The sequence below is a fragment of the Setaria italica genome, chromosome VIII, assembly GCF_000263155.2.
Source record: "Setaria italica strain Yugu1 chromosome VIII, Setaria_italica_v2.0, whole genome shotgun sequence".
NCBI lineage: Eukaryota > Viridiplantae > Streptophyta > Magnoliopsida > Poales > Poaceae > Setaria > Setaria italica.
In genome coordinates, this window is record NC_028457.1 from 6,032,427 (window position 1) to 6,046,315 (window position 13,889).

The 13,889-nt window shown below is 47.0% G+C and overlaps 1 protein-coding gene across 1 annotated transcript; it reads right to left on the bottom strand.

Annotated features, from left to right (window-relative positions):
- Positions 1–794: 794 nt before the first annotated feature.
- LOC101766461 (wall-associated receptor kinase 2) lies at positions 795–12,985 on the bottom strand. Its single transcript, XM_022829350.1, has 5 exons — positions 11,914–12,985; positions 11,568–11,720; positions 2,630–3,523; positions 2,281–2,424; positions 795–2,169 (listed from the first exon to the last, which is right to left on the bottom strand). The coding sequence occupies exons 1-5, from the start codon at positions 12,887–12,889 to the stop codon at positions 959–961; spliced, it is 3,378 nt and encodes a 1,125-aa protein (XP_022685085.1). The 5' UTR covers positions 12,890–12,985; the 3' UTR covers positions 795–958.
- Between the last annotated feature and the right edge of the window lie 904 nt (positions 12,986–13,889).

Sequence of the window (13,889 nt, forward strand, 5' to 3'; positions counted from 1 at the left end):
TGGACGTTGGTTTGGTTTGTAGGCCGGCAGCGTTAATGGAACAGCAGCGAATGTATCGCCTGTAAGATCAAGTACAGAAGCCCACAGAAGAGCACAATGCCGAAGATCGCCGCGACCACGAGCACCGCTCCTGTGATCACCCCGCACATGCACCACGCGGCGCGGTCGAAGCGTTGGAGCGCCACGGCGGCGGCGGCGGACGGTGGATCAGGCTGCGGCTGCCGCTCCTGTCCGAGCTCGACGTCCACGAACTCGCCCTCCTCGTGCAACCCCGGCGGCAGCGGCAGCACAGACCGCGGCGGCGCCCGGGCGTGGCCTGCCGGCTGGGGCATCTTGCCGAGGAGGGAAGATGAAACACAGACACAGGCACACAGCACCAACAAACTGATGATGGGTTGGTTACCCCTCCGTGCGAGTAAATGTGAGCGTGGTTGAGCTGCCTGCTGATGATTGAGGCGCGTGCTATAAAGGCGCCGGAGAGGGCTCCGATCCGCGAGTCCGACTAGGTCCACCAAATCGGAGTCGGAGACGACAGAATTGTCGCCAGCGCGGAGTCGATTACGAGACGGGATGCTCTGCATGCCTGGATGGTGTGAGGAGCTGTGCCTTGGACAGCGCGCGGCAGACATTCGTGTGTGCCCTGTTTGTGCTCAGCCATGGGAGTGAGCAGGTGAAGGGAAGCAGGGAGAACCAGATTTCATAACGCAAACCTCACAAAGCAACACATGCCGCATGACGATCTGTTATTCTTGGCCCACATGGACAAAAGCAGATCTACAAACTCTGATCTGGTATGCATTTTTTCTTTTGAGAGGGGTACAGCTGAATCATGCTAAACAAACAAAAGCAACAGTAGTAAGATACAGAGGATCCCGTTCGTATTATCATCACACATCAAGTTAATGCTCCAATCTCTTACGCTAATGTGTAGTAAGACTAAGACACAGACCACGCAGCGCTACCGAGGGTACCTTTCAGACATAATCATCTCCTGCTCCAAACTGTATCTTCTGCTTGATTCCTCAAATAATCTTTGGCCTTCTATAGTTGATGACGGACTGCTAATCATAACTCCATCATCCATGAAATCTGATGCTACCATACCATTGTTCTTATACATCTTGGAACCCCGAAGTCCCTCCAGCGTATGTTCCACCTGTCGCATTGTTGGCCTTTCCTCGCCTCTTAAATTTATACACGATGCTGCAAGTGCGGCAACTTGTTCAACTTCCTCACCTCCCTCTTCTATGACCTGTGGATCTATTACTTGGACAAGGTTTCCCTCGGCAAATAGGTTGATAAAATGGGAAACAAGGCCGTCACCTTCACTGGTTAAATATGATGGTTTCTTCCTGGTGAGCAGCTCCACGAGAATTACACCAAAGCTAAAGACATCACTTTTCTCGGTGAGCCGGCCGGTGTAAAAGTACATAGGATCCAAGTATCCTATTGTTCCTTGAACCTTTGTTGTCAACCCTGTTTGCTCAACCGGAATGTACTTTGAAGCTCCAAAGTCCGACACCTTTGACGTTAATGTGTCGTCAAGAAGTATGTTATTGGACTTGATGTCTCTATGAATTATTGGGATTGAAACTGATGAGTGAAGATAGGCAAGAGAAGATGCTATTTCAGCTGCGATCCTCAACCTGTTCCCCCAAGACAATGACCTTGGTCCTTCAACATGGAGATGATGATGAAGAGTTCCATTGGAAATAAACTCGTAAACCAATAATGGGACCTCTGTCTCGAGGCAACATCCAAATAGTTTGACCACATTCTTATGGTTGATCTGAGAGAGGATTGCTACTTCATTTATGAACTCATCTATTTCTTTTTGGACTGTAATCTTTGATTTCTTGATGGCTACGACATGTAGGTCCGACAAGATTCCTTTGTAAACTATACCATGTCCTCCTCCACCAAGTACACGAGCTTTGTCAAAGTTGTTTGTCGCCTTTGCAAGCTCGTCCACCGGTATGATCATCCTTTCAGCAATATCTGCATTTTGGGACACCAACTGTTGCAATAGTTGTCCACGATTTTGCTTGAAATACTTTTGTTTCAATTCTTTAATCCTGCGCTGCTTAATCTTACGGGTTGCTAATAATATACCCAGAACCAAAAGTAGGAGGGCTGGTCCACTAGCCACTGACAAACCAATGATTAAACCTGAAAATGTACATGCATATATACTATTATCATTTTCTAAAAATTCAGAATATATATAACAGTGGAAAAGCATAATCCAAACATATATAATGACGATCTAGTGGCTGTCACCTGTGGGGGACCTGACGCAGCCGCCACTTTTGAAGGGGTTGCCATGGGTTCCTCGTTCGCAGCGGCACTCAAAGCTCCCATGCAAGTTGTTGCAATCGCCAAAGCATGAATTGCGTATCGCCGTGATGTTGCACTCGTCTATATCTGTAACCAACCAGAATGAACAATAGCTAACAATTTAATCCCCCAAAATGATGAACAAATGTTGAGAAACGTGTTCTTCCATCCCATGACGAATAATGTGAAATGGAAGTAGTACATACTACATACTATATATATGTCCATATGTCATTACTCCAGTAGTAGCATGCATGCATGAGAGGAGTAGTTGACGAAATTCAGTAGTTACCTTGGCATCCGTCGGCGATGTAAGGGTTGCCGTGGTAGCCGGTGGAGCAGTAGCATGTAAAACCTCCATTCTCATGCCGGCAGATGCTGTGCTCGCTCTTGCAAAGGAGGCTGGCTACGCCCACGGGGCACTGCCCCGAGCTGTCAGCAGAAGGCGCTGAGATGCCTTGCTTAACCGCCCACCGTAGAACAAGTGGAGGTGACACCATATTCAGCCCCGTACTAATCCTGTTTAAGATCCTGTACCAATGATCAGACAACCCCTCTTCTGAGATGAACGCTAATGCATAGCGAGGATTAAGGATATCCCCGGATGGCGGAGGATTAAGACATTTGAACTCCAATTTCTTGGGCGTGCTGCCCGTGGAGATGGGCACACGGCAGAAGCCATCGTGGTTGTAGCAGTGGTCGCCGGCATGGATCCCAGCACCATGATCTCCGACTCGGACAGAGCTGCAGTTGGAGGTGCAGTCGGCGATGATACTGTCAGAAGTGTTGCTGCTGCTGCCGCCACCATTTCTGTACTCCCCGTGCATGGTGGCCCTCACGTCCACTCCGCTCTGGTAGAGGATGAACTCGTTTCTTGCCGACAGCATATAGGGCTCGCTGATAATGTCCTCCAGCTGCTTGCTAACCGACTCATTGTCACAGCTGTAGTAAGCGAAGAAGGTTTGCTGGGTGACGCGCACCGTAGAGTCACGTAACAAGATGTCGATGACCCGGAAGGCGTTGTTGCTATCGAGAAACAGCATCGGGGGGTTGTAGCTGGTGTTGCAGGTGAGGTTAAACCCCGGCCAGGAGCACTCAGGGCCGATGCCGAAGGGGTACGGCACGTGCACGCTGCCACAGGTGGTGCTGCAGTTGGGCCACCCTATCATCTGCTCCGCCATAGGTTCTGCAAATACAAACATAAAGTACAGCAGAAGAACAAGGTTAGCCTGCTAATATACTACTCCGTCAACTCGTACTTTTGTACAGACCAGTAATTTTAAACCAGTAATTTTAAGAAATATAAGCGGATTAGTAGATAAGTTTATGATTCACTACAAATAAAAATTATTTGTCTTTGTTCTTTTTTTTATTTGTTCATATTCTAACACAACACTCCTATAGATACCTTCTAATAATTTCTCAATTGTGATAGACTTTTGTTACAATTTATACTGTATGATTTTCCATGGGTATCGTTAACTAGGGTTACCTTCGGGCCGGCATATGGCGCAGCAGAGGAGGGCCATTAAGCACCTCAACTTAAAAAGATGTGGCTCCGATCTCTATCTTGCTGGTCAAATTGGTTGAAGAAATCCTACACTACTTAGGATGGACCAAGGCTGGAATAAATACATACCGTGCAAGCCCTTCTAGATTTTACTTTGCTCGCATCGCTTTGTAGTGTAATAAGGTAGATCTAATTGAGCAATACTATCTATCAGAATAGGACGTAGGGTATTGCTCTCATCTCAAGAGGCCTAGACCTCACTACTGGAAAACTGCGCATTCATCCTTGGCCTTTGTACTGGTTGCATATTGACTCGATACTAATGGGAGAATTAGTACCAAGCCTAACAGCTAGTGCCACAGGAGGTCCCCAGGAGGGCCTTTGGTACCGGGTAGATGCTTCACCCGGTACTAAAGGTCACCCATTAGTACCGGTTGAAGCCTCCAACCGGTACTAATGTGCTCGAGGGCCTTTAGTACCGGCTGGATGCTTCACCCGGTACTAAAGGACACACATTTGTACTGGTTGAAGCCTCCAACTGATACTAACTTCCCTCTTATAAATCTGACGTCTTCCTCCTCCTGCCCAAGCCATCCACCAGAGCGTGGGCTTCATTCTTCCATGGCGACCTAGGGGAGGTGCTGCCGGATTTTTAACTATTTTGTGGGGATTTCACTCGTTCAAGTGTTCTAAAAGCTAGAAACTTCCTTCTTACATGGTTAGTATACTAAGTATTGTGCTTTAGAGTTAGAGTAATTTATGATTTTTAGAATAAGTTACAATGGAGAAAATTTTCATTTATATGTTATGTTTGAGCTACAATTTTTTGGATGTCATGTTTCATATTAGTCAAAGAACTTGATCAATGAGGTTAGAGGAATAATAGAGTAAATTCTTTTCATAGTTAAGTCCTTAATAATTAATATGTGCTAATAAATAAATTATGGAGAAAAAATATAATTTGTTCATAGTTTAGTCCTTTGCAAATATGAGCTAAATAAAATGTGGTAATATAGAGATAATTAGAGTAAATAGAGATATCTAATTAGTTCTTTACAAATATGAGCTAAATAAAATATGTGCTACCAAAATTAAATTTGGATGTTTGTAATACTAATTGTCAAATTTAAAAAATAAAGTGTTGTCCAATCAACATGGTTACTGCTGCTAGAGGGAGTGGCGATGGTGGGGTGATCGTCATTCCTCTCATGGCAAGGGGAAAGCCATAGACGGCCCTCATGAGAAGCTAAAGAAAATGGGAGCGTGGAAGAGAGGAATGCTTCGATATTTGGAAAGATTTCATGAAGATGCTGTTGCGGCAGGTCATAAACCTCTTTTTGCTGGTCCTTATGCTCCACCGCTAGTCCCGGGGTTTCAAGTCCACTGAGTACTCTATCGTTGTAGGATGCACAAATAATTTACAGGGTAGGGCTAGGTCAGCTAAACCTTCATCTTCACCATCCAAGGATGCTTAAAGTCCTCCGCTGTCGTACTTAGTAGATGATTTGTCGTAGTGTATCATGTTGTTTGGGTTTGAACTTTAAATTTGTGTATTTATATCTAAACTTTTAGCAACATTTGAGTTTTATGAAATTTGTATCATGTTTAATTTGTTACACTTTATAATTCTTTGCATGATCAAAATATCTTTGGTTTGGTAATTCTTTGTAGATGGATCGGCAAAGGATGTACAATGCGGACAAATGCTCCATGAAGTATATTAATAGTTTGTGTGGTTTTCTTGATCTGGAAGAGTCTAACAAGCTGTTGTCTGGTTTCATTTATTGTCCTTGAAGAAATTGCAAAAATGAGAAGGATTACTCATCCAAGAAGACTATTCACGCCCACATATACAGTTTGGGATTCATGCCTAACTATTTTGTTTGGACCAAGCACGGGGAAAGGGGGTTATAATGGAAGATAATGATGATGAAAAAGATGATAACTACATTCTGGACTGGACTCAAGGAGGTACCTTTGCAGATGCTGCAATGGGCGAGGCTGAAGAAGAGATGGTTGCAGAAGAAGATCCTACTAATGATCTAGGTCAGGTGTTGCGAGATGCAAAGGAAAACTGCGAAAATGTGAAGGAGTCAAAAAAATTTGAGCATATGTTAGATGATCATAAGAAATTGTTGTACCCAGATTGCAAATAGGGGTACAAAAAGTTGGGTATCACATTGAAAATGTTGCAATGGAAAGCAACAAATGGAGTTTTTGACAAGGGTTTTGATGAGTGAGGGATAAGGGTACCTACGAGTCTCCACCGACTAGGATACTAGCTAGCCTGACAAGTAGGCCTTGCTCGACCATGGCGTGCGGAGCAAGGCATGAAAACGCGTGGAGCACAAGCTTGGAGGCCGGGCCAACGGATTCTGCCCAGATATCGTGGAATACTTGTTGTAGTCCGATTTAGATTACTTTTTATGTAACAACCGATTAGGATTAGATCCTATCTAATTGTAACTCTAGGTCGTCAGCCTATATAAGGTGGCCAGGGGTGCCCCCCGAGGGTAACTCACCCCACCGCATGTTAACTCTCCGTATACCACACCAGCAATACAATCCACAAGAACACATGACGTAGGGTATTACTCTCTGGAGGTCCGAACCTGTGTAAACCTTGTGCCCCTATGTTACCATTCGAGTTCTTGGTCTTACGATCTCTCTCGCCTACAAATCTACTACCTAGGTAACCCCCTGGTGGACTGCCGGTCACTAAAACCGACAGTTGGCGTGCTAAGTAGGGGTGATCATGAGATCCTCCCTAGCGATCTCAATGGCATCCCGTCCCAGTATCATCTTCCCCAAGAGCATGAAGGATTTCCTCGCCAATTCGAACCAGTTCTGCTTTGGGAGCATGCTAGTGGACTCCGACTCCTCCACCTCCATCGCTGACTCGGTGTCCGCCACCAGCTCGGCATCCGTCGGACCTGTATCGACGGAGCAAGGTCTTCACCCAAGGATCATCATGCCACTTGCCCAGCAGGTCGGCGATCTCTCTCTCAGAGTGGATCCCACGCATCAGCAACACCATTGCTGAGTGCATCAACCTCTTCGAGGTGGCACTACATCCTAGAAGGTCAGCGGAGGGCTCTCCCCATGCCCTTTTGGCATCAAGAACTCGGCTGCCATGTTTTCCGAAAAACTCATGCAGTCTTTTTAGATCCAATCTAAAGACCCACCCGAACCCACCAAGTTTCCGAACTGTGGTGAACATCCAACACTTGAAGTGCTTTTACCGTTAGGACCTAAAATCTATGTACTCTCTTTACATTTTACATTGAATAAATAAAACCTCAAAGGTTTTTTGCGTACCTATTACCTTTTTGCTTTCTTAGCCGAGCTCTTAATCGTGCTGGGGGGTTATCCGACCTGTTCGACAGACCACACCCTTACCTTTACGCTCGGGGGCTTCCCCCGCTACGTGCCGACCTTCAGGTCCCAACTTTTCTCCTACCCCTCTCAAGGTTGTGCGACTAACTTGTGTGGACGGCGTCCTATAATGCAAAAGCTAGACAACCTGGCATTCACCCCTCTACAAGATCGAGATCCGCTCTTAGCAGAGTACTGGCTAGGCAAGGCTAGGCGCTTAGCAACCACATGCCTAGGCCATACAGTGTCCTATCAAACATACCAAGGGAGGGAAGGCATTTTGCCTTACCGAAGTTAATCAACAAGTCTTCTTGCCCCACAGCATAGATTGATACATTTTACAGTTTTTCATTATAGGTCTAATTCCTTAACTACGTCCTCCGCAGCTTGTTGATATTGCTCGGCTAGCTTCAGGAGGTTACTAGCATCAAAGTCCTTGGCAACGCCTGTTCCGACGCACTTCACAGCTAGCCGGGGAAGTGAATCTTCGGAAGCACCATGACATTCTTGGCACACTCCACGGCGGAATCCTTCATCAAGGCCTTCAGCCGACTTGGCACATTCTTTGACTCGGCCACAAACCAAGATAAGTCATATATTCATTTAAATATTTTATAGCTTTTGTGTATCTCCACACGCCTCAATTCTCCTATGTCTTCATGACTTTCGCCGACCACCCTGGTCACACCTCCGACTGCTTATACAGCTTGGTCCATCTACTACACGGTCTGTCGGGGGTTGCGCCCTCTGAGTGCCCAGCGCACGCTCCTTGTTTTTCTGCACAGTTCCGACTGCTTTGCGGCTTGTCCATCTCTCTTAACAGTTGCTAAAGTACTTGGGTAGCACACGCTTCAATCCGTGAAACCTCAACTCATCTTGTGATACCCCATCTACAATCTCGAGATCCGCTCTCAGCAAACTGTTAGCTAAGCAAGGCTAGGTGCTTAAATGTAACAGGCTAACTACTCGAGGAAATTATATAGCCCATAAGAGCAGGACGCGCAAGGATATACTTTTATGCTGATAAAACACTAAGTTATTCAATTATTAAATGCCCTACATTATGCTACATAATCTTTGTATTATCCTTTTACAGCTCCAAAACTACTCGGCGTGCCTCCCATTGTCTGGCTAACCTCTCTGGCTCGGGGCGGGAGGCAACTCGGCATGCTTCCTGTTGCCCGGCCGACCTCCCAGGCTCAGGGGCTAGGTGCTATAGAGCAGGACGCGCAAGGATTTACTTTTACGCTGATAAAACTCTGAGTTATTCAATTATTAAATGCTCTACATTATGCTACATAATTTTTGTATTGTCCTTTTACCGCTCTGAAACTACTCGTCGCGCCTCCCGTTGCCCGGCCGACCTCTTTGGCTCGGGGCAGGAGGCGATTCGGCGTGCCTCTTGTTGCCCGACCGACCTCTCTAGCTCGAGGCAGTAGGTGAGTTGGAGTGCTTCCACAGCTCGTCCGGCTCCTAGGCTTGGGGGCTGGGCACCACAAATGACTCAGCGTGCTTCCTGCCACCCGATCGATCTCCTAGGCTCGGGAGCTGGCAGCGGGAGGCGACTTAGAGTGCTTCCAAGGTTGGGGGCTGGGCGCCACAGACGACTCGGCGTGCCTCCGTGGCTCCGCCAGTCCTCGTGCTCGCGGGCTGGGCACCTCTTTCAGGTCAGCATGCCTCCTTGGCTCCGCCAGTCCTCGCACTCGGGGGATGGGCATCTACATCAAGTCGGCGTGCCTCCACAGCTCCGTCGGTCCTCGGTCCTCGCGCTTGGGGGCTGGGCACCTATTGCAGGTCGGCCGGTCCTCGTGCTCGAGGGCTGGGTGCTATATTTTGATCCCTTTTTATGACAGAAACAATATATCAAATTCTGAACCACTTAATTGATTACTTTAATCGCTTAAATGCTCGGGGGCTACTCCATATGAAGTGTGTCTTGCGACGCCCTGCATGTGCTTCCCTTCGATCTACAGGATGCCAGACATCCCAGAGCTCAGCAGTCGCATAACCATGCGTAATTTGGTCATACACCTGTGGAAGCTTCAATTTTTGTTTCTTTTTCTGAGCACCACGCAGCCTCTCCATTGCTATGACAACTCCACAACTTCAGTCAAGTACATTACAAGCTTCGTTGCGCATCCATTAGGCTTCTGTTCAACTCCACATTGCTCGAGGGCTTGAGGGATAAGAGTACCAACGGGTCCCCACCCATTAGGATACTGGCCGGCCTGACAAGTGGGCCCCACCTAATCATGGTGTGCGGGGCAAGGCATGAAGACGCGTGGAGCACAAGCTCGGAGGCTGGGCGAGCAGATTCTGCCCGGATATCGCGAGATACTTGTTGTAGTTCAATTCAGATTGCTTTCTATGTAACAACCAACTAGAATTAGATCCTATCCAATTGTAACCCTAGGTCGTCAGCCTATATAAGGTGGCCAGGGGCACCCCCCTCCCCCGAGGGTAACTCACCCAATCGTACATTAACTCTTCGCATATCATACCAACAATACAATCTACCAGAACACAGGATATAGGGTATTACTCTCTGACGACCCAAACCTGTCTAAACCTTGCGCCCCTGTGTTACCATTTGAGTTCTTAGTCTTACGATCTCCCTCGCCTACAAATCTACCACATGGTAACCCCCTGGTAAACTGTCGGTCACTAAATCTGACAATGAGTTATTGAAAATCATAATGAACATGCTTCCCGAGGGGAACGAATTGCCGAGCTCAATGTAAGAAGCTAAAAAAGTTGTTTGCCCTCTGGGATTGGAGGTACAAAAGATACGTGCATGCTGTCGTAATGACTGTATCCTCTATTGCGATGTGGAATACGAGAAATTAAAGGCTTGCCCTGTGTGCGATGCGCTATGTTAAAAGATCAAACGAGATGACCCCGATGATGTTGAGGGGCAGCCCAGCAAGAAGAAAGTTTTTGTGAAGGTAATGTGGTATTTTCCTGTAGTACCACACTTGAAGCGTTTGTTCAAAAATAAGACGCATGCAAAGTTGATGTGTTGACACAAAGAAGAACGTAAGCAAGATGAAATAATGAGACCACACTGATGGGTCCTAGTGGAGAACAATTGATAGAGAATTTTCAAAGTTTGAAAAGGATGTAAGGAACATAAGATTTGGTTTAAGTACGGATGGATTCAATCCATTCAGCGAGTTTAGTAGTGGTCATAGCACTTGTCCTGTGACTTTATATATGTTCAACCTTCTGTCCTATCTGTGTATGAAGCGGAAGTTCATTATGATGCCGGTAATTATTCAAGCCCCCCTGACCCCAACCGGTACTAAAGGCTCCCCAGGCTCCCCTTTAGTACCGGTTATTTAGTAAGGTACTAAAAATCCCCATTTAGTACCGACATAGCAGTACCGGCTGAACAACCGGTACTAAAGGGGTTTGGGACCCATAGTAAACGTGGATTCCCCTGTAGTGCCTGTGTAACCCCTTGCGCGCTTATTGTCATTGGCAGATCCTGCTGTCGATTCAATCCCCTAATCCGGGATCGAGCACCCTTGCTAGACGAGGTTACCAATCGCCGACACATAGCTTTCACATTTGCTGTCGGCTCCATGTATATTTGACATGTTTTGGCTAAAAGCTTTTCTTAAGCTATGTCTTTAAAATGGAAGTCAATATGCATGCGTAGTGATAAACGACATGTAAATATAAATACCTTTTATTAATAATTGTAAAGGGGTGTTTTAGATTTGGGATTACTTTACGACATTCTTAATAGTGTCCTAGGCAAGTAATTTAGGTGAAGAATTTGGGATTACCTTATAATATTTGTGGTAATTTATATATAGATTTATGGTAATTTATATATAGATTTAGGGTTTTTCTTTATATTGTTTTCATAATAGCACACACATGGGTAATATAAATACAGATTTAGGAGCACCTTTAGACCATTTTTGTGATATTGGAGGTGGGTAATTATTTAAAAAACAAAATAGATCCATTGCTTCTCATTGTTAATATTGATTAGAGTGATGTTCCGCGTGTCTTATTTAAAAAATTCTAGAATTTCCACGTGGAGGCTTATTACTCCCTTCATTCAAAACTTGTCTAATTTTGATCATGTTTATACGAGAAATATAATAACATCTACAATACCAAGTAAATGCACTATAAATTTAGATATTTCTTGGTGGATTTGATGAGACCTAAAATTGATCAAAGTCAGAGAATTTTGAGTTACGATGAATAAATTGAACTATAATTTGGAATTGTAAGGAATACTTAATTACTACTACTCTGCAGCAAGAATTGATCAGAGAGCTGCGCGTCCAAGAAGTGCGACCGCAGAAAGTTAGAGAAGTGTACTGACCTGTAGTGAAGTTATAATGGACACAGCCACCTTTGACGAGAGGGTTGCCAATAGTTCCTGGCGGGCACAAACACTGGTATGATCCGATCGTGTTGAAGCACTCGCCGAAGCACTCAGCAATCATTTCACTTGGGAGCTTGCACTCATTGATGTCTAGAGCCAATACATGCATGGTGGAAGTAAATATGATAAGCACATTGAGAAATTAGTATAGCACTCACTCTGTCCATGCCAAATTAAATGATGACTTAATATTGAGAGCTTGACTTCCCTAGCTAAAAACAGGCACGCCTAGTGCTTTTCTACTTCCAATCTGTATCAATCCAGTTAAGGGTTAGTAACTAACCTTGGCACCCTCCCTCGAGGTAAGGGTTACCGTCGTAACCAGGGTCGCAGCGGCACACGTAGCCTGCTATCTTGGCCGAACAAGAGGTGTGTTCGCTCTTGCAGAGCATGCGGCGCACGTCCTCGGAGCAGTTGTCGTGCTTCGGCGCGTCCCCCACGGTCATCTCCCACTCGAGGAGAAGAGGAGCCTCCACGAACTCGTGCACATAGGGGAGCCCATTGTCGTCGACCCACCCCTCCTCGGCGACGAGCACGCTCACCACACCCTCCAGCTCCATGTTGTGGTCCATCCCACTGTTGAACCACTTAGCCTCCACTACTCCATCGAGCCGGCTTCTACGAAACAGGGGCTTCTTGCAGCAGGTGAAGTCGCCCGAGGCACTGCTGCAGCGCTTCACCTCCTTGCCCGTAGACAGTCCCGTGAACATGCTGACGCCGCCAATGTCGTCGACCTTGGGGCAGAAGGTGGCGCAGCCGCTGATGGTTTTAGGGTTCTCTGCCCCGGCGATATGCGCGAAGAGCGTCGCCATGACGTTGCACCCGGAGACGACGAGCTCGTTCCTATCCGAGAGCAGGTAGCCGTGCTCCCTGAAGGCGCGGCCGAACGAGGCGTTGAAGCCGCCGGGGGGGAAGTCGTCGGTTGTGTTGATAATGAGGTCTTTGCTGATGACTCGCACGGTGCCGTTCCGCAGGGAGATATCGGTGACCCGCAGGGTGCCGTCGCCAAGGAGCAGCCGCGCGGGGCCGTGGCGCGTGTCGCAGGTGAGGTTGAAGCCCGGCCTGTAGCAGCCGGAGGGCCCGATGCCGAAGGGGTACGGCACGCGCACGCTGCCGCAGGTTGTGTCGCAGCCGGGCAGCCCTATCGGTGCCCCTTGCGGCCAGGTGGTTGCTGCTGCAGCCGGGAGCTGCAACGCCATCACCAACAGCGCCGTAGCCGCTGCTGGTAATAGCACAGCTGCAGAGGTTGGCGACATCATGGGCGTGTGTACTTAGGCACTTAGCTACTCCTACTGCAGCAAGGCACACACTCCTGATGAGCTGCGACTCTCCGGCTAACTAGCTGCTCCCATTGTGCTACAGTTAGTCAAGTGTGCGATCGAGCACACGAAGGACATGGATATGTATATGGATGGATTCGCTAGGTACCTGCGCATTCCGGCCGGGACATTGGCAAACTCGTGTTCCGATGACAGATCTCACCTACCACGCGCATGCCCGCACTTTGGCATGTAATAACTTGAGATTAGTTGATCTGCTGGTCACGAGAAGCGCACTTTGGCTAAACAAATCGGGTGTCCAACTCAGCGATCTGCGCATCCTCTACCTTTACATGCCTGCTTGACAGTATGGTTTATTGGCTGGGCGTGGCGCGTGCAGTGATTCCTTCACCATTCACCGCCTCCTCGGCCATTGTCCGTCTAAGCCCAGATGTTACTAGAGAGTAGGGGCCACCAAAACCCTTCTCCACTAACTTCCCCTGTCTAATCTTTGCATTCACTACTAGGGTAAAATTCCTTGTTGACCTCTCTGTTCAGATATGTCCACAACGCCTGCAATCTCTTCAATTTCAGGCATGTAACCTACAGGAGGCACCAAAAACAATACAATGAGAAATAGGACCGTAGGAGCATGCATGTGAAGGATGTGATCAAAGAGGAGGACATTGCCGGATGCTTCGTGGCAACTGCAACCAACACAATTCACCAAACACGCGCAAAAATTAAGTATGTACATACATGTATGTGCAGGTAAGCAGGTTAGAGCCGTATCCTTAACTTAATGGAAAGATACCGTGTGTGCTTTTTATATGTTTGATGGTTAGATTGATTAGCAAGCATCCTTTGTATATTTTCCTTTATTTAAGGATTAGCATCCTGGCTTTCCAAAAAGTAGGGAGTGCAGTGTAGGCAGACTGTCGCAGCGAGTGCTTCCCTTTGTTAAGTCAATCAATCAACCATATGTAATCAATCAACGGAT

Bases quoted from the DNA above. Each gene is read 5' to 3' on its own strand.
- LOC101766461 (XM_022829350.1), bottom strand. From the start codon at position 12,889: ATGATGTCGCCAACCTCTGCAGCTGTGCTATTACCAGCAGCGGCTACG. The intron at 3,524-11,567 runs GTCAGTACACTT...TTGTATTTGCAG, and splicing joins CCATTATAACTTCACTACAG to AACCTATGGCGGAGCAGATG. The intron at 2,170-2,280 runs GTGACAGCCACT...GTACATTTTCAG, and splicing joins CTGCGTCAGGTCCCCCACAG to GTTTAATCATTGGTTTGTCA.